Here is a 25,828-nt window from a genome sequence, read left to right on the forward strand (position 1 = left end):
TTTATTTTAAACAATATTATAAAAAATTGAGCGAGTTTACAAAACATACGCCGTGATTGATCTTGAACCGTGGGAGACCGACCGGTTGTCACAAGGAAACGTGTAAGGCAAGGCCTGCGAAGTTAGAGTCTGTTTATGGCTAGGAAAGCGTTAGGCGACCTGTAAACACATCTGATTTATATCAGTGTCGTTTTTAAGACAGAATATGCAATTTTCATAACCGCAGTGCGATTTATCCTTCTTCCTTTTTAGTGACGCTTTTTCGGCAGTGGTTTTGGATTTAATTGTGCACTGGCCGGTGCTTTCCTAATTTAGGTCTCAGCGATTCATTCAATTTGAGCTGCATTCAGATAATTAAAACACGTCTACAATGTCAGTTCAAATTAAAAATTCTCATCGGGAAAATAAATCAGATCTCGTTTTTAATTCGCCGATAGGGCGAAACATGCAAATTGGAAAACAAACGGAAACGACGAAAAAGAAACTCTCTCTCCGGAGTTTCAGTTGCACGATCCGAGTTTCGCCGATTAAATTAACGAAATGAAACTGGGGATTATCGAGTTTATGCAAATGTCTTTTTTCCGGGTCTAAAGCTCGCTTTACAATAGCCCCGTACGTGGATCAAAGCCCAGACTAGATTACTGAGCCTAATTAAAACTGACGTCAAACGCGATGTTTTCGGTAGAATTAAATTTGTAGCCGGCGGATCTAGTTTATTGTGGTTGACGTGCTTTTGTTTGTCAGCTACAGTTATTTACAGGTTACTCTGTCAAGCGACACTATCCACGTGACTCGTTTTAATCAGTTACCTATTGTTTATTTAATCGGGATTACTTTTGGCGCTAACTTAACGTGCCTTGTCTGTAATAAGTTCCGAACTACAGCAGTCAGATTCCCACGGCGACGGACGCTCAAGGACACATAAAGTACAGCCTGGTGAACTTACCTCTATTGAGGGAGCAACAATATGTCCGCCGGTCAACTGATGGTGGTGATGATGAGGGGTAGTGTGCCTCGGCATCACCTCGTTGAGGTCCTCATACAATCCGGCGGCCGCAGCACCATCACAGTTGTTCTGGGGGGAGTTTTTACAGGGTAAAAAGTTTTGTACTCTCTTATGTCTGAAACAAATGAAAAGTCGGTTTAACAAACTTGTGCGAGAATTGGTCTCGTTAATCTTCTCGCTTCTCTTGGCCCGAGCGTCCCAGTCGAAATTAATTTTTCCCGGATTTTGGTGCCTTTATGATATTGCGCTCCGTATCGGTGTAACAACTGCTGTGTGGGAGGATGACAAGGGGGATTGTGCCCTGAAAAATATCCTAAACAAAACTCGAGTGAGTTTTGTAATTTAATTTGCACGAAGGTCGGTTTTTCGAGATTAATCACGCGATGGCCGCCAAGCCAGCTCGATCTGGGTTCATGTGATTTAAAAAAATGTGGGTATTGCCATTTTCGCGGTTTTGAACGTTGCCTCAAATTAGAAGCGATAAAACGGGCTTTGGCTCCCGTTATTTTTAAGGTCAACCGCTTAATAATTTTTCTCACACTCCTGGTTTAGGTTTACCCGATACATATACAGTATTGGACAAAAAGGTTGGAACTTTTTTCAAATTTGAAATATTTTATTAATATCCAATAAGTGAACTCTGGGTTATAACATTATAATTAGTATACCATTGGTAAAATATTAAGAACATGATTGGCTCTGAAATATACAAGATAGCTATATAAACAAATCTTATTTTCAGCCTGGACAAAATGCGTGGAACTTTTTTATTGAAGAAATTGCAGACAATAAAAACAGCACAAACGTTTTTTTAAATTAATATTAAGTGTGGCACCCATTTTCCCTGATTGCATCGTTCCTTGGGAAAACGTTTATAGTATGTTTGCAGTGACTACATTTTCGTGCCACTATTTTCAGAAAAGAATTGTGTTATGCAAGGAAATTTTAGCCACTTTTCTCTATCGGAACTAGATTTGGTTATGATTACTTTCTTTGAATCAGCGCTCTGATGAAAGATTTATCTTGGCGTTAGTCTGGGAAAAGTCCAGGTCGAACGCGAAAAACTTCAAGTCGGTTAGATAAGAAAATTATACGAATATTACGAAATAACCCGTTACCGTTTTCGCCAAACATCTTGGCAATCATTAATGAAACTAGTCCTGAAATCATGGACCACGCAGTACGCCGACATTGGACAGAGGCAGGTCTCCACAGTTTCAAATTTGCCAAAAAGCCCTTTCCGAGTAAGAAGAATATAAAAGCAAGATCACACTTTGCTCAAATTCACATTCATTAGACTGAAAAGTACTGGAAACGAGTGGTTTTTAGTGATGAGTTGAAATTCAACTTGTTTGAGAGTGATGATGCTAGTTACGTCACCATCCAGTACCAAACGGTAAGCGATCGAATAAAAAGTTCGTCAAGCCTACAGTGAAACATGGCGGGGGCTCTGTCATGGTGTTGGGCTACTTTTAATAGTATGGCACGGGTCCACTGCATCGCATAGTAGTCAAAATGGACGGGTTTATGTATTTGGACATTTTAAAAAACAAGTCAGATCCCTACTTATTCGATACAATGCCTGTAAAGCACAAGTTTCAACACGATAATCCCCAAAATTCATTTCGAAATTAGTACAAAAACATTCGTTGGAAGAAAAAGTTGATGTTTTAAAATGGCCGTCACAGAGTCCTGACCTTAATCCCATTGAGAATTATGGGACATATTGGATAGGAAAATAAGATCGGATCTAATTAAAAACGAACAAGGCCTTTTTAAAAATATTGGAGAATGCGTGCTGCACTATAGATCGAACAATAATTGTAAAATTAATTAAATCTATGTCGAAATGATATCGCGATGTGATCAGGGCAAACGGGCACCACCTTAAAAGCTAATTAAAATAAAGATTTTTACTTTTTTTATTGACTATAATGTCTTTAATAAAGATTTCCAACCATTTTGTCCAGGCTCAAAATGAGATTTGTTTGCATATTTCAAAGTCAAGTTGTATTCGGAATATTTTACTAATGGTAAACTAATTATGATGTTATAACCCAGCGTTCACCTGTTAGATATTAAGAAAATATTTGAATTTCGAAAAAAATTCGAAACTTTTTGTCCAATATTGTACGTTTTTAATGTATTTTGATGTTAACATAAACTAGCATTAAAATGAGCTTTGGCACATCCCACGTGACTGATATAGTGCATGTAAAGTTTGAAAATCTATATGTAGAAAACTCGGGGAGGTCTCCAGCACACAAAGCGAAAATAAAAGAGAATTACAAGTTATAATGCACGAACGATGTTAAAACCCTGGGGGGGAAGAGGCGATATAAAGTACCCGCTCTGGAATCAGGAAGGGGCGGAACTCGGAGCTCGATAAGACGCTGCTTTTGACGCGAATATGTAAACAGTGCTTATTTCGCACGAACGGACGTTAAAGTCGGCATTATACAATTCTGGATGTATTGAATCTTTGTAGGGAGTAAATCGACCCACCTAGGAGGCCTGATACGAACTAGTTAATACTCTTAAGTGCTGCTGCAGGAACATCAACAACATTTCCGTTTCATATTGTCTTGTAAAACAAAGACGCCGCTTGTTATCGGGCAGTGTAAGCAAAGCGCGTCGTATGTGGAATATACATGAGTTTATTATAAACAGTCATTATCGTTAAGTACCCCTAGAGGGCGTGCGGTTAAAAAACCACCACTCGGTTATTGTTATTATTATTTTGCAACCCCACGAGTGCGGATAGGGAGTGGGCAAGAACTCACCCCCCACGTTTTTTTCGTCGAATTTAAATGCTTTATCATCCTCAAAGAAAGCCCTTTGTGATTCCCTCAAAAAAGACTCTTCGCGGTGCGCTAAAAGCTCGCCGGGATAAAATAAAAGAGACGCCGGGAATATTACCTTACGCCTAATAGATTTACTTCGCAAAGGAACTTTTAACTAAGCAGGGAGGAAATGGAATCAGTCCGTTTCGGGGTGAAATCTCGAGGTGAGTAATCGAGCCATAGTGGATGCTTAAACATTACGCTAAATATTTAAATTGAAGAGAACACATGATGCTAAATTGGGTCAACAAGCTGGCTCAGGCAGATTGTCTAACGGTGTGCAAAGTGGACATATTTAGTTAGCGAATAGTTGAGTTAGGAAGAATGATAACCAGAAATGTGAGTTGATTTTATAGTTATGTCCCATTGTTACGCCGACGCGTACAGTGTCCACGCGAGAAGACTCACCCCTCCTCCAACTTTTTAATATATTGAAATAGAAAAAAATATTTAAAAGTTCATGTAGTTTTCCAAGATTCCATCTTATACAGGGTGTTTAATAAAGGTGTGACAACCCAATCTTGCATTTTTTAAACAATTGAGCATTCGTTTTTTACATATTTAAATTCTGCGTTTTATTACGAATTCAACGATATATATATAGGTCATATCTGAAATCTTATTATTCTTATGAATATAATGAAAAGAAGAGCATCAAATACAATAAATCACATGAATCGAAGTGATATAATAACGAAATGCCTTTTTTACAAATGCAGAATTTGGAAAAAAGGTATCGATTATGTATTGAACATGGTGGAAGGAACTTTGAACAATACCTGTGAAATAATAACGAAGGAACAAGTTCATCTTGCCTTACTGTCATTGCATTCAATTTTAGTTATTAATATTACTTATACTCTAATTGGGCTGCAGAGTAAATATTGGATTTAGAAAAAAAGCAAAAAAAACCTTTTGAAGCATTTTTCTCATATTTTAAGTAAATTGACAAGATTTGGCATCTTTCTTCTTCGGTATACACCATTTTCATAGAAAATATTAATTATAAATGCAATTAATTATTTAATTTAATTTCGATGCAATCCACAACAAAGACTAAACAAATCACTACTACTACTGACCACATCCGCCATATTGTTTGAAAACCAATCAAGATATATTTGTAGAACATCGCCATCGAACTATGTTGCAGAGGAGTAAATTGTTCTAAATATTTAAAAAATTATAAGATTTGAGGTATCATACATATACATATATATATCGTTGAATTGGTAATAAAACGCAAAATTTAAATTTGTAAAAAAAAGTAATGTTTAATTGTTCAAAAAATGCAATGTTGGGTTGAGCCACGTTTATTAAACATCCTGTAGAAAACTGCTGATTATCCTGAAAAGCTACATGAACTTTCAAATACTTTTTGTTAGAATTTTTTTTTCTCTATTTTAATATATTAAAGAGTTAGTCCAGCGAGGTGGGACTTTTCGCGTGTACACCCTGTACATCTTAGGAATCCGCGTCACGACTAGCATTAAGATGGTCGGCTGACGCACCAAGGCTACCAAACTCACATGAAAGGATGGTGTGACAAATTTGTAACATATTGACTCAAGCGGAAGTACCATGATATACCGCCGATGTCGTAGAACCGTAGACAGATGAAAAAACAGAACGTTACTGGAATAATCTGCTTTACAGGGATCCTAAGATTGATCCAGACGCATATTTCTACAAATAGGAAAAAAATTTGTGAGTTACCATATTCGTGAGGAATCCATTGCACTGTGCCAGGAAGTTGTCTTAAATCGTAAATAGAATGCTCGCCAGTCACAAAACTTAAATAGATGATAATCGGGTGCCATATTTGGGAAGTATCCACTGGACTAGGCCAAAAAGGAGCTGAATAGCAAATAAACGGCCACTGTTGTCACTCATTCGCCGTCTGACAAATACCTACTGGTTGTCTTGGGAAGCTATGAATGTCGCGCGGACATAAATCTGGTTGGTGGACAGGTCGCCGAACACGAGGTGCTTATTTTCTGCATCTTAAGCTTTCATTGATCTTTTAAGACGTTTTAAAACCCGCTCTAGACTTAACAACTTAACTTGCGAGCCCATAAACAACTTGCTGCCTAGTGAATAATTGATGGTCGCAGTGGCGTACTGCTTTAGTCTATTTTCTCGTTGTTTTAGCGAAAACAGCTGTTTTCGTTTTGATCCGAAATCCAGTTTGGCAACGAGCGGGGTCTTAATTATTGCCCGGTCGCTTGTAATAAATGGTCGCGATGGTACCAATTTAAGTCGTCAAACAGGGCTATTTCGGGTACGACTTGCTAATTAAGACATAAGCGTTTTTTTCGTTCGGTTTGGAGTCTTAAACGCGGCAAATTGTGGGGTATGTGTCGAAACACGCTAATAAAACGGTCGCGCAGGGTTAGATCTGGTCGTCTTGGAGGCCAACGCGGTCGTTAGAGCCTTAGTAATGGCCGTGCAGATTTGTCCATATGGTCAATTTTAATCGATATGAGGAGGTTGGGAATGAAGTCGTTAATATCGAGGCCTTTTTGTGATCGCACGAACGTCGGGAATGTATGACAATTGCTGACGGATTTCTCTCGAAAACGCTTTCTAACGTGATCAATTTACTCATGGCATCGTTGGAAAATGGTGTAAACAAACAAAGCTATTGTCCGTTGGCAGGTTTTCGGCACATTCCAATTAAAAGCGGCGGAAACGGGCGCAAAAACAAAACGCGAAAGACAAAAGAACATTCAAAATTGCCGTTGGCGAGACTGCATCGCGAATAATCGTTATTATTTGTACGTGGTTCCGACTTGCTGATTTGCGAAATTCGTTTTAATTTCGCGTTTTATGTTGCCTTCTGTCGCATGTTTTTGTTTTTAATTAAACGGATTGTCGACGACGATGCTACCGTTACAGAACTGGCCGTAATTGGGTCATTTCGCGATCGGTTTGATGTCAGAAGTCAAATGGTAATTTCGACGTAAAAATTCTCTATTCGAAAAGTCGAATTTTCACTTTCAGATAAGGTTTAGAATATTGAATAAAATAGTTTTCCAGTGGCGTGGCCGAGGGCCACAAACTCTCCATCAATGAATCAGCTTCTTTAGCCGGCTAAATGCCTACGCCTGTGATCCGTAACGCAAACTAGCAATATTTATTTCATTTGCCTGATTTGTAGCAACATTTCACGAGTGGAGGAATATTATTTCTTCCTTGTAAGTTCAGGTCTCGCCTCTGAATTATTTCGCAATAAATTGCATCTTTTTAACAGAGAGATAATCGAAGTTACACCTCCGGCCGAAGTTCGAATACACTTGGTTAATCATGAATCATCATTTATCAATTGTGTTTACCAGTTACTAAATGTGACTATTTACTCATTTCATGTTAGTATTTAATTTTTAAAGTGAAAAACAGACAAAAAATCCGCTCAATACTTCCCGACTACTGGGGTCGGTACGTCAAGAGTAAAGAGGGCTTTTCTTCTCTTGTCGGTAAAGGGGGATTTACCGCTCATCTGCTATTTTTATGATCCACGTTCAAATTAACTGTGGTTGTTTACATCTAAAATAGATCCGAAAGGACATTTGAAGTTATTGCCACGTGTGCTCAAGTGTGGAATACGTCGAAAGCTTTTTAGAGAATTCGTGGACAATTTTTTTGACAATCCACTTGTTTAAAGAATTTAAAATAGCAAAAACGACTGAAATTAGTTCTGAAAAACGAGGTTCGATAATCAGTTTACACGGCGAATGATTTTCACAGCGCCAAATTGCTAAAAAAGTGAAAGTTTCCTTCGAAGGTGAACAATCAACTATTGATCGGTTCAATGATACGGGCAGTTTTCGCGAACGCCCCCGTAGTGGACGGCCAAAAGTGGCCACTCCACAAGAAGAGACTCATATTATTGCCACCAGCAAAAGAAATAGGCGATTAACAGCGCCAGAAATCCGGGCAACTTTGAACGGTACCCGGCTAAACCACGTATCGTTAACAACAGTAAAAGGGAAACTGAGACAAGGGGGATGATTAAAGAGGCGCATTGCTGTGAAGAAACCGTTGTTAAAATTGGCAAACAAACAAAAAGGCCTTCAATGGGCCCACGAGCATCGAAATTGGACTATTGAACAATGGAGAAATGTGCTGTGGACGGACGAATCAAAATTCGAAATCTTTGAAAATCGTCGGGGAATTTTCGTGCGAACAAGTCTTTCGGAGAAAATGGGTCCGCAGTGTTTGACGTCAACCGTAAAGCATGGAGGTGGTTCCATCATGGTATGGTAGTGTTTTTCTGACTACGGTATCGGCGATTTCGTCAAAATTTATGGAATTATCAGAAAGAAGGAATATAAGAAAATCCTTGTCATTCTATCGGGGTGCCGACTGTGTGAGCGTGAGTTCGCCTTTCAGCACGACAAAGATCCCAAGCACTCTTCTCTCTTCTGTCCAACTTATTTGGAAGAGGAAGAGAATGCTGGAAGGTTCGAGAAGATGATTTGGCCTCCACAGTCGCCTGATCTGAACCCAATCGAGTTATTACGGGAAAAATTAGATCGGAAGATCCGAATTTCGTGTCCTCGATCGGCAGGTGAACTGTGACAGAAATTGGAAAGTGCGTGGTACAACAAGAAACTTTAAATAACATGGTGGAAAAGATGCCGCGACTCATGCAAATGGTTGTAAAAGTGAAAGGTGATTTTTTTAACGAAAATTAAGTTTAACGTTTTTGGGATATTTTTCGTTTTTTTCCCAATTTTAGCCGACATTATTGATTGTAATCTAGCTTCACGGCTGATTTTGTATGGTATGTGCGTTTAAATGGAAATCACTCACGAAATCAAAGGGTATTCAACGAAATAATTATTTTCTGTTAATTGTATCCAAACTTTTGGCCGGTACTGTATATCTTGCAGGAAAGCATTGCAGTTGAATATATGTGACGAACCAGAATATTTTGAAAATAATACTTTCATGAAACGTAAATTCATCTGTCAGTAAGCTTATTGGCTTGAGTCTGAACCTCGTGAGCCTCTGTGTTTTAGTACAATATGAGGAGAGTTTGTGCAAATTTCAAACTCTGGTTCTTCAAGGTTCTATCCTAGTGCAAGTGTACCGAGCTTTTTTCCCGTTTTCGTATATTTACTCTGGACCCAAACTGACGTAAGAACATTGTGTGTCAGGGCCATAGCGCTCATTTTTCATTCTCACAGTTTGTTGGAAAAATTGGTCTGCGCCCCTGGCACTTGGGGCCCACACCCGTGTACAATTGACTTAGGCTTTCGCCACTGCAAAGGTGAAACCGATAATTATCAAGTGCACCATTCGACCGGTGTAAATATATGTTAACAAGTTTAGCACCTCGCTTGACAGATGCGCAACTTAGATATACACCCGATTCGGGCGCGAAAGCCCACTCCTTTGTCGCCTCATTAATATGAAAATCCCCTTCGCGGAAAGAGTTTAAGGTGTAAATCCTCTTTACATAAAAATGAGGCCTGGCAAGATTAACTTTTTAAGAACAGAGCAAACTTTTGTGACGTTAATAACGACGGATTAAGCCGCAAATTGAAAAATTCTCACGTTACAATAAAATGAAAATTTGCATTTAAACGGGAAGAATTTATGGCTCGTAGTACGAAATCTCTCTTAATATACAGCTCGTTACGTTTTCAAATAAGGTGTCTCTGAATAATTGCATATTATTTCTGGACAACTTGTTTTTAAACACTAATTTAAACTCCAAGACGGCGACAACTCAATTATTTTGTGCCGGAGTTTTTAACTTTATCTACAGGTTTTCCCGAGCGGAAACTTGTTTTTAAATAAACCGACTCTTTCGAGCAGACATTACTGCCATTGTAATCGACTTTCTCCACGCTTACAAACATTGAATTACTGTTAAATCTGACGTGGACTTCGCGCGAACCGGATCTGAACCTATGTGACCATATTCCAGTAGCATCCGCAGCTTCGGAAGAAGCTCTATTTTATGGCATGCGTAAATCACTGTCGACATTTAATAAATTTCAAGCGTATTTAGCATTGTTCAATTAATTTTTTCCTCGGGCAGTGGTTTTAAGTTTTAAGCCGACTAAGCCTTTCTTCCTCCTTAAAGTATTCCCGAGCGCTTAGACTCCATTATGCAAATAAGCGCATCTCATAAAGGAACTTTCTTAAAAATTGTAAATTTATCTGAAACGTGCCCGAGGCGCGATCTATCGGCCTTAAAAAACGAGCCATGAAAAACGGCTTTAAAGCGGAAATTTGGGGTTAATTCAACATGCGATTGTTTAATTACCGGCCTTAAGCTTGTAGTAGAGAGAAACTAATGGGTTTCGAAATGAAGATATTAAAAACGCGTTATTTTGGGCGGCGGCTCTGTCGGAATAAATTATTTTTAATAAGGATTTGTGGCTTTTTATATACGCCGTTTGGGGATCTAATTTATGAAGTGAAGATGAGGCACCACAAAAAGTATCTTATACCTGGGTAATAAAAAAAAATTTTATAACCCAAAGAAAAAATTACCATTATCATATAAGGGTCGCTTTAAATATGTTAGATGCTTAAATTTTGGAGCTCTTTCCATAGGATTAATAAACAATTCTGAAGTGTTGTGGCATAATATTCAGAAGGGAATAATTTTTAAACTCGTAACATGAAAATGTGCCCACCTTTTAAAAGAGGCGAAATTAAAACCAGCTTTTATTACCTGAGAGAGAAAGTGCCCATTTGCAAATTTAACATTGGTCTACCAAGGACGTAATTGAAACAAGGGCGTTAAGGCCGTTATTATAGTCGACTTTGTGACTTGATCGAATAAATTCCTAGATCTAAGATCGAACTTTTTTTTTCGAAATTTTAGATTCATTCTCTAGGTTTTTTTCTATCTTCTTAGCCTCTTCAACTTTATCTCTGCTAACACTTTGAACTCGTTTTTAGCGTTAATCAACCATTCCAGCATTCGAAAATTTTTGTTTGTTTTGAAAGATTGTTTATAGTTTGGAAGTTTTGAGGTGAATTTTTAGTAATTTTATCGAAATTTTCAGACAAACCAAAATTTTTTTAAACCTCGTAAAACCATTAAAGTTGAAACATCCTGTACATTTCGGATAACGTGTAAATTGTTTGCCAATAGTCTTGCCGACCGCATACGTGTAAAACAAGATTCTTAATTGAAATTAAAAACAATGTTGTTGCTTGAGAAGCAAAATATTGTAACATGTGACAGCACATTGTAGCACGCAAAATATTGCCAAGTGCAGACGCTGACTAAGTGGTGCTATATGTTTTTGTGCCAAAGTTTATCCCTAAGAAAACTTTTAGGAGAAATCTTGTGTTTTAATCTTTATCCTATGGCCATTTTTGACGGAAACCAATCCTGTACAAAAATGGCAAAATTCAAAAACTGGATGGCCTAAACATCTCTATAAACGCCTATTATTCACACAAAAAATTCATGGAAGACTCTTAAAAAAGAACCTTAAATGTCCTCTTGTGGCAACAAGAAAAATCTTGCTTCATATTTTCATCAAAAATTGTTTTTGATCGTTCTCAACTTAAGACGGCAAAATTGCAAAATATTTTTTTTTCTACTACTTTTTTCTATCTCCTACCTTCTTGGCTCTCTAGATTGCCAGTGCTAAAGATTCGTGATTTAAAATTTTTGCCAAAATTCCAATATTTTCCATTTGTTTTTGTCACTCTCAATGTTTCTAAGGCCCCACGTTTTCAAGTCTCTTGGCCGTCTCGTCGGCCGGATTTTAATTCGCTTGACTTCGTATTAAGTGGCAAATTCGCCGATAAAATGCTCCATTTTTTTGTCGACTAAACCAACCGGATAAATTCCTCTAACGGTCTCAATTACTGTTTAGTCCCGAACGTGGATCTAAAAAAACTGGCTTTTTGCGTGTTTGCGTTGCGGCCTCACGCAATTACACTCAATCAGTCTGGCAAACATTGCGAACGTCATGGCCCGAATCGGAATGTCCAAAAACGATGGAAAAACGTATGGCAAACACAGACCTTAATTTTCTGCGCTATTGTAACCCACTCCTACGTGTTTTATGGCATTTCCAGACAAAAAAACGTGGGGAATGTTAAAAATAGAGGCAGTTGTTTATTTACAGGTACATCTGGGCTCAAACGTTCGGCCAACTTCAAAGATGACGGGAGAGGCCAACTTTATAACTATATTTCATTCGGAATTCCAGGGAAAGCGGAAGGAAATGGAAAACGTCCGAATTTATGACTCGAACGCCATCTAGCCGAAAAGTGATTTAACTCGCGTTTAAACGTTATTTTTCAAAAATGGCGTAATGGCCCGCGAGAACATTCCGGATTTATGCACAGAGAACTATGGCTAGTTAATGACACTTAAGCTTCCAGAGTTTTCCAAGAAAGTTTTAAATTGCGAAGCGAACCTGTTATTTCAACTTTTTAGTTTCCAGAAAATGGCTAATTTGCGACTGCACGACCACCCGATTTGACATCTTCCGACTTCTAGAATTTGCTCAAAAAGAAACTTCTAAAGAAAACAAATGCAAAACTTGCCAATCCGGTTCCTTTGTCAGGCGTTTATTGTGTAGGTGTCGTTATGTATTTATCGGAAAAAACTCAAACAAAAACTTTGCGCTTGCAAAGTTTTCGAATCCCAAGCGCCGGAGGGCTCCGAGTTTTCGTTGATTACAGGGGCACTTTAGCATTTATATATTCTGTTTCGACAAATTTTTCTGGAACTCCATTGTTCCCCGGAAAACTTCATTTTTTCACTAACTCTAGATTTGCAGATTTACGATCCGTCCATCATCTTGGCATTAGCATTTTGGCAAGTGCAGCGCATATTTTATCATACGATCCCTATTAATTCATCTTTTGCGAACATTTCCTTGTCAGGAGAGAGGAATTATTTCTCCGATGCCTGGCTGGTAATCGATGGGGCTCCCTCTAAATATTAATCGTTGTAACAGCCGAAATGACAAAGCGAAAAACGCCTCGGGGATCACAAAAGCGGACGCTCTCCTTTAAATATATAAATATAAAAGATGTTTAGCGTGAATTTTTCATATCGTCACCGATGCGCTCCCCATCAATCAATCTAAATTAGTGGGGGGCCAAAAAACAAGCCCTGAATCATTTTCTCGAAGCAATCCCTTAAGGGTCGTTTGAGGGAGAATGGGAGGGAATATCGGTTTCCTGGAGTATATTGTTTTTGACGCTGATTTGGCTTCCGGGATATCCGGATTTGAAACGCATAGAATCAATTGTCCAACCTGTTGGAATTTAAAATGGTGCAGGGCCCAATACGAATATTGTCTCCTCGAAACGGCAAGCAAACTAAGCCGCTGAATCAGACGTTATACGTGTCTGAAAGGCTATTCCAAGTGTTTTTGTAATTCCAGGATTGCGATGCAGGTTTAGCTTTGAAAAAAGTCTCGCGAAAAGGAAATGCAGAACGCCAGCAAATTGTCCCACCACATGGTACATGGTGCGATAATCACATTAAAAAAGAGGCGTGAGTTTTTTTCTTTCTGAATGATTGTCCCCGCTGTTTTCATACTTCCATGAGAGTGGTAGAGTTTACTGTGCCAATTAGTTTTATCTGGGGGAGTAACGTAGATTTCAATTTAACTATCGCTCCTCCAAAGGGAAACAAACTACGCCCCTGAGTTTTTGTTAATGGGGTTCAACGTGTGCCTCATCAAGTAAATATACCAGCGGCATACTTTTTCAACTCTAAGCGATCTAAGTCTGCGAACGTCTGCTCCACTGATTTTCACGTTTCAAGGACAGTGGCGGAGGTTTTAAATTTGAGAATTTCTTACACAAAACTGAAACGGACAACGTCACTGAATTTTTCGAATCACGTACTTCAGTGCCATCCTCGCCAGATAATAAAAACACGCAGTCTACGATTACCCGTAAAACATCCGATTTGTAAGTTAGTCGAAGTGCATTAGATCCGGTGGCCTTGGAGGCAATTGTCTCACAAATCACAATAGCTACCCATTTAAAAAACCATAACCGACCCATTTGGAAAACAATACTGGCAAAAATTAACAGATTAATCAGGCAATTCAAAATGTCGAGTAATAAATGGTTGTTGATCACCAAATTAATGTCAATAATACCCGAAAATATGACTGGAATTTCCGTACCGCCTACATGAAAAACGTTTAAAATGAAATATCTGGACATGCGAATTATTAATATTCATGTTATTTTAAATTCGCCATCCGAACGTATTTATTAAACCAATTTAATTAATATTCCCGTATGCAGGACATGCAGAGTTTCGCCAATAATATTGAATTATTGCAGATAATTGAATATATCACATCTAGTTTTTTCGCGAAATGCGAATAAATATATAATATAGGCTGCAGGGAGATTGTTCGGTGTGGGGGTGGAGATGAGGGGATGGGTAATCCGGATTTGCAGAGATGGGGCGAGATTGAAAATCCGGTCTTTCCATTTTCGTCTTATTCATAAAAATCGCGAAAGCTACGTTGTCGGGGATTTGCACATATGGATCAGCCTTGTAACTGTTGGTAGCGGCGAATTTGCTTCTAACAGTATATAGCCAGGGAGTAAGTCTTCCAGGCCTTTAAATCTTATAGACGTTCTTGATTATCTTCTTAATTCTTCCAAATTCTCCCTGAGCCAAGTCCTAACGAATTTTTCCAAACAAAACATAATTCGCTCTCTTAAAATCCCCCCCCCCCCTCCCCCTCCCCCTCCACCTTCATCTGATATTCTTGTGTAAAGAGGCCCAAGGCAAATGTTTCCTCTGTTGGTACGTTCGTTAGCCGACCCTCGCCTTATTGGTTTTATCTCGTTCCTTTTATTGTGCAAAAATTAAATTTTTTTGTACGAAGTGCGTAGAAAAATTTTTCTAGAACAATAGCGATCCCTCCGACTGCGCCAATTTGAGCCAAAAACGCTCCGCGAATTAACAGTCCGTCCTTAGCCGTGTTTCGCGCAAAATGGGAAAGTTTTTGCCCTTTTTACCCTTCAGAAGGGCCCATTAGGGCGTAAAAAGTTAACGAAGGTTTATGGGCGTTTAAATTAGCGTCCGAACTGAGATCTACACATGAAAAGCCCGCGCGCTAACATTAAATATGACAAGGGATTACGTTGGTCGGATTTACGTCCTTTGTAATTTCTGGTGTAACCCCGTAGCTTGTGTCCAAAGTCGAGGGAAAAAACGCCTAAATTGCAACTTCTTGCGACTGCGGCGGCAACAATGGCATGCGAGGAATCCCACCCGTTCCCATTACTTAGACCTAAGTCGATTAAAAATTCTTCGGGGTATAATTAGTCCGAAAAAAGGCATAACTACGTCCCCGGTTTGTCGCTGGAAAAACACGAATCGGTACGGGGGCAGTGTCATTATGGTGTTCTAAACCGGTACCGACTTAAGTGGTACCGACATACTCGAGATAAGTTCGAGGGTTCGGGCGTGTGGTTTTTGTCGTGTTGCTAAGTAGACAGGAGTGGCTCTAATTACCGAAGGGAATCTCGGCTATTTGTCAATCCTTAAAAAGGGTACGAGAGAGGGCTTTGTGCCGCTCGTCAAGACGGTTATTATAAGAGGTTCGCGCGAGTAAAGCTTGAGAAGCATCTGGAAGGGTGAAAGCCATTAAAAAAAAAACGAAATTCTAAAATCTGTGTTAAAAGCAACTCTTAATGCTCCCGTAGGAAAGACTGTGCTTCCTGAACTACAGACTTGTTCTCCTTCTGTTGGACTCGGAAAATTTACTGTCGAAAATCGTACTCCCACGTACTCATTTCGATTTTTAGCTCGATGCTCCCAAATTTTAACTCCATGCATCAAGCACAGACTCCTATCTCTGCTCTCTTAGGAGATATTTATTACGCACAAATTAACAAAAAAACAACAGGAGATCAATGGTTTCCCCGTTCAAAGGTGTATAGACAAACCCCTTTAGTCAGGAATTCCACATCCATTCTTTGCCACTTCCTACAAAATGTGGTTAAGGGAGCATATGCTGAGGGAGCAGTAATCTTTGGAGCCAGGGGGCGGAACACGAAAATGGTGAGGCAGCTGGACGTGGCAGAAAGGCTGCCACGACTCCTCGTTAATAGGGCTAACTTTCGCGGCGGCATTGAGAGTCGTTGAAGGGATGGCTCCTCGCGTGTCTCCCACAGTAATTAGCGAGAGCTGGGAACGGGCACATAACGGGAGCCGAATGAGAGAAAGAGAGGGAGAAAATCTATTCTCCTCATCAGTGGTTCCAAGTGAGGTATTTAGAAACAGAGTAATATATGCTGCTGTCACCACAAAGCGGGAGAATGCGCCGATTCGTACCGGAAACCGGGGGATGACTCAATGACCGAAGAGTTTGGAGAGGTGGGGGTAGGCGGAGCAAGAACCCCTTTGAAGTAGTAATGATGGGACGCGTTAACCACATTAGAGGTAGCAGTTAAGCAAACACTTAATTTGGAGCGTTTGCAGATTTGTTGAAGCACAATCATCTCTAGTTCCCTCTCCAAATTTCCTTACTACCTCTTTTTGGGACTATTGCTCCTTCATATTAAAATCGCATACCCACGTAACCCGCATCATATTCTCGCTCACATACACATACAAAATGAGATGTTTTCAAAAAAACTACACCCGCGCACCATAAACAAAGCCAGACATCGAATAGTAATTTCCAAAGAGGAAATCGACTGGCAGCTTCCAGTGCGCTGGCTACATTGTCGGCCTGACACGTTGTATTTTTATATGGGGGATGCGGAGGGTCGGGGGGTAGCTGGAGGGAAGCTCCCATTCAAATAGATACACTTCGAATCCTTTTGTGATTGCTTCCAACGAGTTAAAAGCGCGCGTTTGCCTGAACGATAGATAGTTGTTTTCCATTTTCCGAGAGTTATTTTAGCCGGCGGCATTATCAGGATAGATAGGTTTTCCGGCCGGATGGATATTTGGCCGGGGCCCAAATGGCGCTCAGTGCGGTCCTGCCTCTAATCTTTTGTACGGGCTAGAAACAAGGAGAAGTTGCTAATTAGAGCTTGAGCAGGGGCGCATTCAGCATTGAAAACTGTGGCGGTAATTTCATCCTGTGGCGTCTCTTAAGCTAGCAGACTTCCTGAAGCCCGCAAATTAGCCATTTACCACTCGAAACGGTCCAATTTGTAAGGAAAACGAGCCAGCGCCTCGTAAACAAAGGGACCGGAAATTTTTCATTTGCCTGATGACGACGGCTTAAGACTGCGCACCTTGAAAAAATGCCAATTTGGCGCCCTGCAGACGATTTTGAAGGAATTCTTCATAATTAAAGGGTCACCGGAACACCCTAAGTTTGAATGCGCGAACGAACGCACTGACTACGTCATAATTCGTATACGTCTTTAGAACTGGAATTCATGCGTAACCGTTGAATTTGCGATTATGACACACCTGTAGCCGAGTTTTTAGGTCTCTTGAAGTGGATTGTCGGATCGGCGAGAAACGCCAACATTTTCCGTTGTTATGCTTCATATGCGTGCAGGTAGCGGTTCCAACGCTCCATCTACGATCAAAGCATACGCGTATGCGCACGTATACGTACATGCGTGCACGCGTACATACACGTAACATAACATACTTGGACCACTGAGCTAGAATGTACGCGGCTCAAGTAACAAAAAATAATGCTCGTTTTGGTTTCAACGGCTACAGTAATTGGTTGCGACATCTTCTACATTTGAGTTAGCGTTACTGGATATGGGGCCGCATTCCCATAAAGTTTACTCAAATAAAGGGTTATGTATGCACATTTCGTTTCGTTCCTGGATACTTACTTCCAAACTAGTATGATAGCGATGAAAACTAATAGTCCGAGCAGCACTGAACACAAAACTATCACAGCCAAGGTCTGGGAAGAAGGGCTACTGCGGTAGCTGGCGTCCATCAGCTGAAACAAAAAGAAGCATTACTACCATGCGATCCATCATGATGATGGTGTAATGAGGCGACCAGTGAACCGATCGGACCATAACTCAAAATGGCGTCGCAATGGGCGTGAACTAAAACAACAACTGAAACAAAAGAGTTGTTGATCAGGGTAATGAACGAAGGGGGCCCAAATTGGCCCTCTGCGTTCGGCCGTGGATAATTGCTGGGTAGCGGTCAACTCTGTAAGTGAGTCGGCCATTGTTTCTTGATGTATTGGAAAACATGTGAACGGTGCAAAGAGGGCATTTTTGAGCGCGAAATAATAAATCTGGGGCGGACCAAGTTTCCGCTATCATCGACTATACGGAACGCAGTTCATTTCTTCGCGGATCACAAAAATACACTGTTTAAAGGGTCTATTTTCAACTGTCATGGTTTAGGGTCATTCCTAGCAACAACAACAAGAAGAGCAATCCCGAATCAAAAAGCATTAATCCATCATTAAAGTCGGCGAATCGGGGCCCCACTGGCTAATGGATTCGCTGACAGCCGACGTCGGCTCCGGCAATTTGTAATCCGAACCGTCTTTGATTTATAAACAATCCTCGTTAGTGTTTTTTCGACTGTCCGTCGCTTAATTTAAACCGAGTTTAGTGCGGGAATTCGGTTAATAAACATGTCTCGTTCTAAACCTACGCTTGGACGCCTATACCCGAACTTCGGCCCTGATGCCGCTCACCATGACGTTTATTACTGGTCATTTTGTCTTGTTTGTAGTGGTCAGCGTGGGCAGCTTCAATTCCTAGGAATCGTCAATTTTTATAACGAAGAAATGTTACATTGGATTAAACGGGATCCCAGTCGAGCTAAGCCACTCGCGAGTTCAGAAAATATATCTCTCATGAGCTACTTCCTTGACCGGAAAATACCTCTGGTGCTAGGACACTACTCGTAATTTCCAGGACAAGTCACAAGTTATGCGTTGCAGCATCAAATGTCAATTCGACTTCGAAAACATTTCCATTTTTGTCAGTAGCAGAATACTTCTCCTGAACTACCCTCGTGACTCACCGAATTGAGTTGCATTGGCGGGTTTCAAGGTGGAATGCCTCTCGTGAGTAACAGGGTTATTTTCATTGGTGGTAGTGTCGAAATTTACTTCGTGAATGGCGCGGAAAGAGATCGTTTGTGAGTATACAGTAATACATGTGTAAAATCCTCTTTGTTAGTCTTTCCTCTTGAGACTGTGGTGAGTTACAAGTTAGTCTAGGTACATATGCCACGTGGAATGTTTTGTTGTTTTTTCACTCGCGAGTTCCACGATAAATCCCTTCTCGTGAATTGTGCAGTGTACCTGTTGCGAGGAAAACTCGTAAGCCTCGTAGTTCGATTTCACTCGTGAGTTACAAGGCGATTCCAAATCCTAATGGGTCACACCTCTGGATATTTTTTCAGTTTAACGTAAATTGCAATGGTTTAAGTTATTTTTAAACATTTTTCCCAGCTTCTCTTTAATGGCCTTGCTCCTACTCCTACATTGAAAACTTTATCTTCCCACGTGAGCCAAACCAATTGCACTAAACTGAGGTCGTAAATAGGGCGCTTTACCCGTTGACACGGTTTGACCGGAATCCCAGCCGGAAACGGCTTAAGCCGATGCCGTAAAAGCTGGCTCAGCCACTCATTCGTTCCGGGATTATCTTTGATACGGGAGGCTTATTTGCATCGGGTTCCTCCAACCTGGCAGTTTGATTGGTCTCTCATTCAATTATCTGCCTGAGGCAATTTAGTTGCTGCACTAAATATATTGAGGAAGTTTCTGTATTTCAGATGTGATTGTATTCAAAATTCCCGAAGGGGAAGTTTACTTGCGTGCTCCACTATGTTTAATTTACCGGTGGTAGAGAAAGGGACAAGGTATAAGGTTTTGTCCGAATGGAGGCAAAGGAAAGTTCGTGTTCTTTGAAATGAGTTTTTCATTTAGTCGTATAAATAATCCCCGGGTAAACTATGTAGGGCCCAGATGAAGGCCGCGAAGGAGCCGGATTCAATTAAGGGCTAGGGCGGTCACGCCAGCGAAGGAAACGTTTCTGACCTGGATTTTAAGGCTTTTGCTGCAGCTTCCTGGTGCTGCCGAACGCCGAAGAGAGTTCAATCTTATGAAAATTGGATACAATCAAAATGCCTCCTTTAAGTCGTCATTATCAAGGGAAAGCACTCTCATCCCCTTAAATCAGTGGCAGGGCCATTTTTCACCCCATTTACCGGGCAATATAAATTGGCTCGGACAAGGCAGTAAAAGCAAAACAACGCGGACCTGAAAAAAGGGGCCGCCAGAGTGCGTTACTTCACCTACGGTCCCAGCCCGGCTTCATTTGCATTTAGATAAAGTCGCTCTCTGTGTGTTGTTGAATTTCGTATTTGACACAATCGCCACTTTGCCGTATGATATTTAATTATGTTGTCCGGAGACTGCCTTTTTAAATTAATTACCCGGGGCCGCCATAAAATTTCATGAATAATAATCAAAACGGGCCCGTAGGTAGGTCGTTTTAATTTATTCGAGGAGGTTTTGTGAATTTACCGAGGTCGGAGGCGAGAGAGGGGAGGTCCCCGTCTTTCTTTTTTTTTTCATTATTTGAACCTTTGAAGTGACTGGAAAAATGAGCTGCGTCTCTAAAGCTGACGCGAGAGCTGCAGAATTTTTGCTTATCGAACACCGTCCCGCATTATATTACACAGCGCGATTGGAGGTGATGCCCTGCAACCGCATCTCTAGGTTTATTGTTTGGACTAATGGGTATCGAATATCGCTCAAATTAATGTAGTTTACGGCCACGTGGAAACCATCGACGTCTCGGAGATAAGCCCCCATCAGTTCAGGTGGAGGCAGTAAATTAATTAGCAACAGGAAAAACAAAAGGACGGCGACACAAAAAACCGCTCATATTTCTTCTCGTCTGCGACCGGGGCCGCATAAATAACGTTTTAGGCCCCATTTACAAGTTTATATTCCCCGGACGATTACGCCCCGAGTATTTAAATGATTTTTATTTCGGTTCGGGTTTGTTAGTGACGCCATTTTCGAGAGATTCCGAGATGGGCCGAATGTTTACCAGTCGTTGGGACGTGAAATTAGACTGCGTTTTTTTAGGTTGGGACCGGGAGGAAACCTCTTCTGAGCGACGAGAGAATGTCGTAAATAACGCACTATACACAACGATAGTCGTAAACTGCATCGAGTTATAAAGGAACGGTTTATAAATTACCTTAAAGTAGCTGTGTGCAGGTGTAATAAATGTGGAATTGACGGTTTATGGCCCGGCTCCAAGGGAGCTACGGGGGGCGCCCCAGAGAGGGCTTTATTAGTACGCTATATGGACTTAAATAAGTTGTAATGTGCGGGCTATTTATTTAAATTTCATTTTGTGGAACCAGGAAAATGTAACAAGAATTTCGTGTTACGTGGTAGCACTCCCCGTGTGTAATTTGTGCGCAATGCATCTAGTATAGACTAAAACGCTGCATAGTTCCAACTTTTTGTTAGTGAACAGCTCACGAGTCGTAGTATTCTCGATACTACAATTGGTGAGCCATAGTTTTGTGTCTCAATCCGTGTCAAATATCTTCCGCGAAGTACCAAATAAAATTTCCCTCGTGAGTTATTAAGGAGGATTTGGCCTGCCTCGCGGTACATCAATTATACATATAATAAGGTTAATGATGCGAATTACAAGACACGATTTGAAACCGAATATATTTTGTAATTTACTCGAGTATATATTACAAGTTGTGCAATAAGCCGTTTGGTTTGAGCTATAGGATAAATCCAAACATTTCCGTGTAAAATTCCTAATTTGTTGCTGTATTATGTAAATCTCGTGACTCGCATGTCATATCGGAAATGCACATCTCAGGAGTAATATGATGCAAATTACCTCGTGAGGAATGTACAACATTCGTGTAAGTAGCAATAGCGCGATATTGGCGCTCGTGAACTATCGAGTAGTAAAATATCTGATATGCGAATTACTAGCATTTCGCGACTTTCACTGTGAAAGTTCCCTTCTGAATTTTTGAGGAAGGCCCTTGGCGTGTGTTGTTTTTCATAAGTTATTAAGCAATGCAGCGCCCATCATTCTCGTAAGAGAGCTTTTCATGAATCTCAGAGATGTGGAATATGTAACTTACAATATAGTAAAGCGTACTTCATGGGAGTTGCCGTAAATATTCTCACGGGTTTTCGAGTCAAGGTACTGGTTATGAATTGTATATACAGGGTGTCTATTTAACAGCTCTTCAGACTCTCAGGAGCCTATTTGATATTTTACGACGAAAATCAATTATGGAAACGTACATATACATATGAGGCCAATACAGGTAACTTTTAAAATTAGTGACAACCCTACGGGGAGTCCCGAAAAAGCACGGCGTCATTTTTTGTTTTTAATTGGGATCGCCTGCATTTCTTGTCGACCAGTTTTGAAACAGACAAATTTCGAAGCAACAGAAAACCGTAAATGAGCTGTCGAAACTTAAAACAGAAAAATATCGAAATCATGGCAACGCACTTAACACTTAGAATCAAGCACTTAATCATGAATACAGATGTTCCGAAATAAGTAATAATTCCACTGAAATTTACGATAGACATTATTTTATATCAAAATAAAGAAAATTGAATTTTCTTTCGATCTACGTCATAAAAACGCACCATATTATTTGAAAAAATTAAAGTTGCTATTGTAAACACCCGGTATGCATATTTTGTAAATGAGTATTCATGCTCACTAAGGTAATTTTACGTGAGACTTCCTCCTAAACTTATCAAAATCTGACTTAAGGTAACTGGTATTAATTTTTTGGGGCGCCCCGCTATTTGGAACACCCTGTAGGATTATCACTAATTTTTAAAATTTACCTATATTAGCCTCATGTACATAGATCTCCATAATTGTTTTTTTTATGAAGTCGCAAGTAAGCCCAAGGGGCTATTAAATGGACGTCCTGTATGTCCCGGATTGAAGCGTATTCTAGGCTTCACGTGGCACTTCATCCGGACTCAATCTAGAATCCAGAGCTGCGCTCACGCCAACTCCGCAAGGCTGAACAATACGCGTTTCTGCTTGCATTCTATACACGAAAACAATGCCATTAGTAGCTATTTCTTTTTCATTTCAATTTCAGCTTCATTAAAACTTTAAACCCACAACTGCAAATTGCATTCAACTAAAACCCTTTGGAGCCAATATATTCAAATAGGCCTTTGTTGGCCTTTCAATGACCATTCGTACGTGCAAATGTTTTATTTAATATTTCACCTCGCATACGGGCGAATTTTGTTCGAAAAGCTCGTTTCGCTTCTATTTAGTTTTATCACTGACTGACATTAAACAACTTAAAAAAATAATTATAAACAATGACCCTTCAGGATGGGTTGGTTTGCTGATACGAAAAGCAGGCCATTATAGGTCTGTCATCATACGCCGGCTTCTTAAACCCATTAGGACCCTCGTAAACCTTACTTTAAACTGCTATTCGATAACGGTTGCACCTTAAAAAGCTGTAACCTTCTAATGTAACTTTAAGGCGTATTATTGTCTATGTAGGATAAAATTAACTTTTTAAGTCTGGATAGTGTTCTGGGGCCGTAAACAAAATGCAGCGTTTGTTTGCTTATCGGGAATTGAAGAACCCTACTTAACGGAGCAGGGTTGGGTAAATTAGTAAGGAAAAAAGCTAAAAGGGGCGGCACCATCCAGCTGAAAATAATTACGAGTGAGGTTATCCCAATTACAACATTTCAATTTTTTGCATCAGATTTACCCCACTGCAGCCGCTGCCCACGTAATCAATTTTGAATTTTCCATTTTTTTGTACAATTGTGGAGGAATTTCATTTTGACAAATTTGTAATTAATAAAACGAGACGATAGAAGGGAAAATTGCTTTAGTGTTTTCTCAATAATGCACATTTTACTGGATTTTACGTGAAATTTACACAGCCGTACACTTGTAATTCTGTGAGTAATAAATTTTCAATTTCACACAACACTCTGTCGATTTAAATAAAATAACCTTATCTTTGGGAAATTATAATAATTCTTAATAAAGGAAAGTGGGTGAGCAATTGGTTTAGTGTCTGTTCGATATTACACACGCTTCTGTAATTTGCGTGAAATTTACATCACTATAGCCACGTTACTGTCCGATTAATACATTTCAGATTTCACATTGCGGTGTTCCATTTCAATCGACAACTTTGACTTTATAAAAACGAAACAGAACACATGTTGGATTTAGTATTTGGTCTTGACTGCAAACTCTGCTCGATTTTGCATTAAATTCACATCACTATTGTCACGTATATACCTAAGTAATTAATTTTCAATTTCACATCTGATTGTGCCAGTTCCACTTGCGGAGTCCCATTTTAGTGTTTTGTCAATACTGTGCACTTTACTGGATTTTACACGAAATTTACCACCCTGTAGTCGTGCAATTGCCGGAGTAGTAAATTTTCAATTTCACTGTGCCAATTTCACTTCCGAAATCTCATATTTGACACGGTGGAATTTAAAAAGGAATGTACGGATACGCCATTGCTTTATTGTTGGGTCGATACTATATATTTTACCTTGCTTTTACATGAAATTCACGCCACTGTAGTCGTAATTGCTTTAGTAATAAATTTCACATTTCGTTTTGCCAATTTGGTTGCGGAGTCCCCGCATTTAACAATAATTTATAATTTAAATAAAAAGCAAGTAAGTGAATGATGAACTATTGTTTTATCGATCTCGCGTGGTTTATTGGTTTTTAGATGAAATTTTGCCAGTACAATCGTGTAAAAGCGTGAGTAATGAATTTTTGAGTTGACACTTCGTTGTGCCAAACTTTCCCACGGCACTCATACGCAGGATGTTTATGGCAAAAACGGAATTTCTTAAATAACTCTACCTCCAGTTGACGATCCAGTTCCTCCAGCTTTCGCAACGGCCACGCTGGTTCGGAATCCAAATTAATTTTGGTTTTAGCGGTAGCAACCCTTATCGCAGCGTTCGCGTGAACCGGGATGATACCGCCTAACCGAAAATAATTGACAGTTGTTATTGACATCGAAATATGGATATCGGTAAAACTTAAGCTTATTCTCGTTCCCCCCAGCATGGTCACTTGGACCTGTTCATGCATAAAAAACGAACAACAATGGTCGAAAACCGGGCTTCACGACGTTGTCCGGTCGATCGATCGCGCTTTCGTCTCGCATCGATTTTTTCCCAGATTCAGGCCTTTTTGTGCGACCGTTTCGAATCGGAGCAGATGGAATTCAAATTGGTTTACCTTGAAATCTCTATTATCTACACGACTTCTTTTCAAGGCGACCATCGGTCCATTAAGCCTCGATTTTGTATAAAGATATTAAAACGTGAAATATCTCTTCAATCAACTGTCACTTTTTCTTGTCTGGAGTAAATGCAACGGTCTAATTCAGACTTCCAGGATTCCATAAAGTCGTCTGCACCTGTCGTCTGGAGCTGCTCTGTTCGTTTTGCTGAGAACCATAAGCACATAAATTATGAGGATCGGGATATAATAAAATCGAATGTGTATGTATATGAAAAGCATGCCAGAGGCTTTGGCAGGATATACTAGATATAGATATAGTTTCTGCTGGAAGATGGAGTCATCGATCTAGCGGACTGAAGTCAGGATTCTCGAGAGAAGCTAAAAGATCAGGAGATGAAGCTGATCCAATCTTAACGCGACTATTTTCTATTAAAGAACTACAATAGTGACCGACACAATGGAGTAGAAATTAATTATTAACTGCACATTGCGAGCGCCTGCCTCTGTTCCATAGCTAATATTGCTCTAATAATGGTAATTGGGTCCATGTTTGGCCCGCAAGCAGGACAATGCCGGCACACAAACATATTTGGTATTGTCCAGTGAAGAATTCTTCTGATACATGAATTATTCTGATCCAGGCTCGATTCAGTTGGGGGGATCAAAGCTGGTTTTGAAACATTAAACATTAAAATGGGGAGTATACATCATACATGGATACAAATTGATGTACCATTAAATATTA

At 39.9% G+C, this 25,828-nt stretch overlaps 1 protein-coding gene across 1 annotated transcript in view; it reads right to left on the reverse strand.

Annotated features, from left to right (window-relative positions):
- The window catches only part of pxb, a 51,554-nt gene that overhangs the window by 4,566 nt on the left and 21,160 nt on the right, over positions 1 to 25,828 (reverse strand). Inside the window, exons 3-4 of the mRNA XM_066295392.1 lie at positions 17,641 to 17,753; positions 947 to 1,121 (exon numbers count right to left, since the gene is read on the reverse strand). Of these exons, the coding sequence (XP_066151489.1) occupies positions 947 to 1,121; positions 17,641 to 17,753 (288 nt within the window). The remainder of the gene's footprint in view (positions 1 to 946; positions 1,122 to 17,640; positions 17,754 to 25,828) is intronic.

The sequence above is a fragment of the Euwallacea fornicatus genome, chromosome 2, assembly GCF_040115645.1.
Source record: "Euwallacea fornicatus isolate EFF26 chromosome 2, ASM4011564v1, whole genome shotgun sequence".
Taxonomy (NCBI): domain Eukaryota; kingdom Metazoa; phylum Arthropoda; class Insecta; order Coleoptera; family Curculionidae; genus Euwallacea; species Euwallacea fornicatus.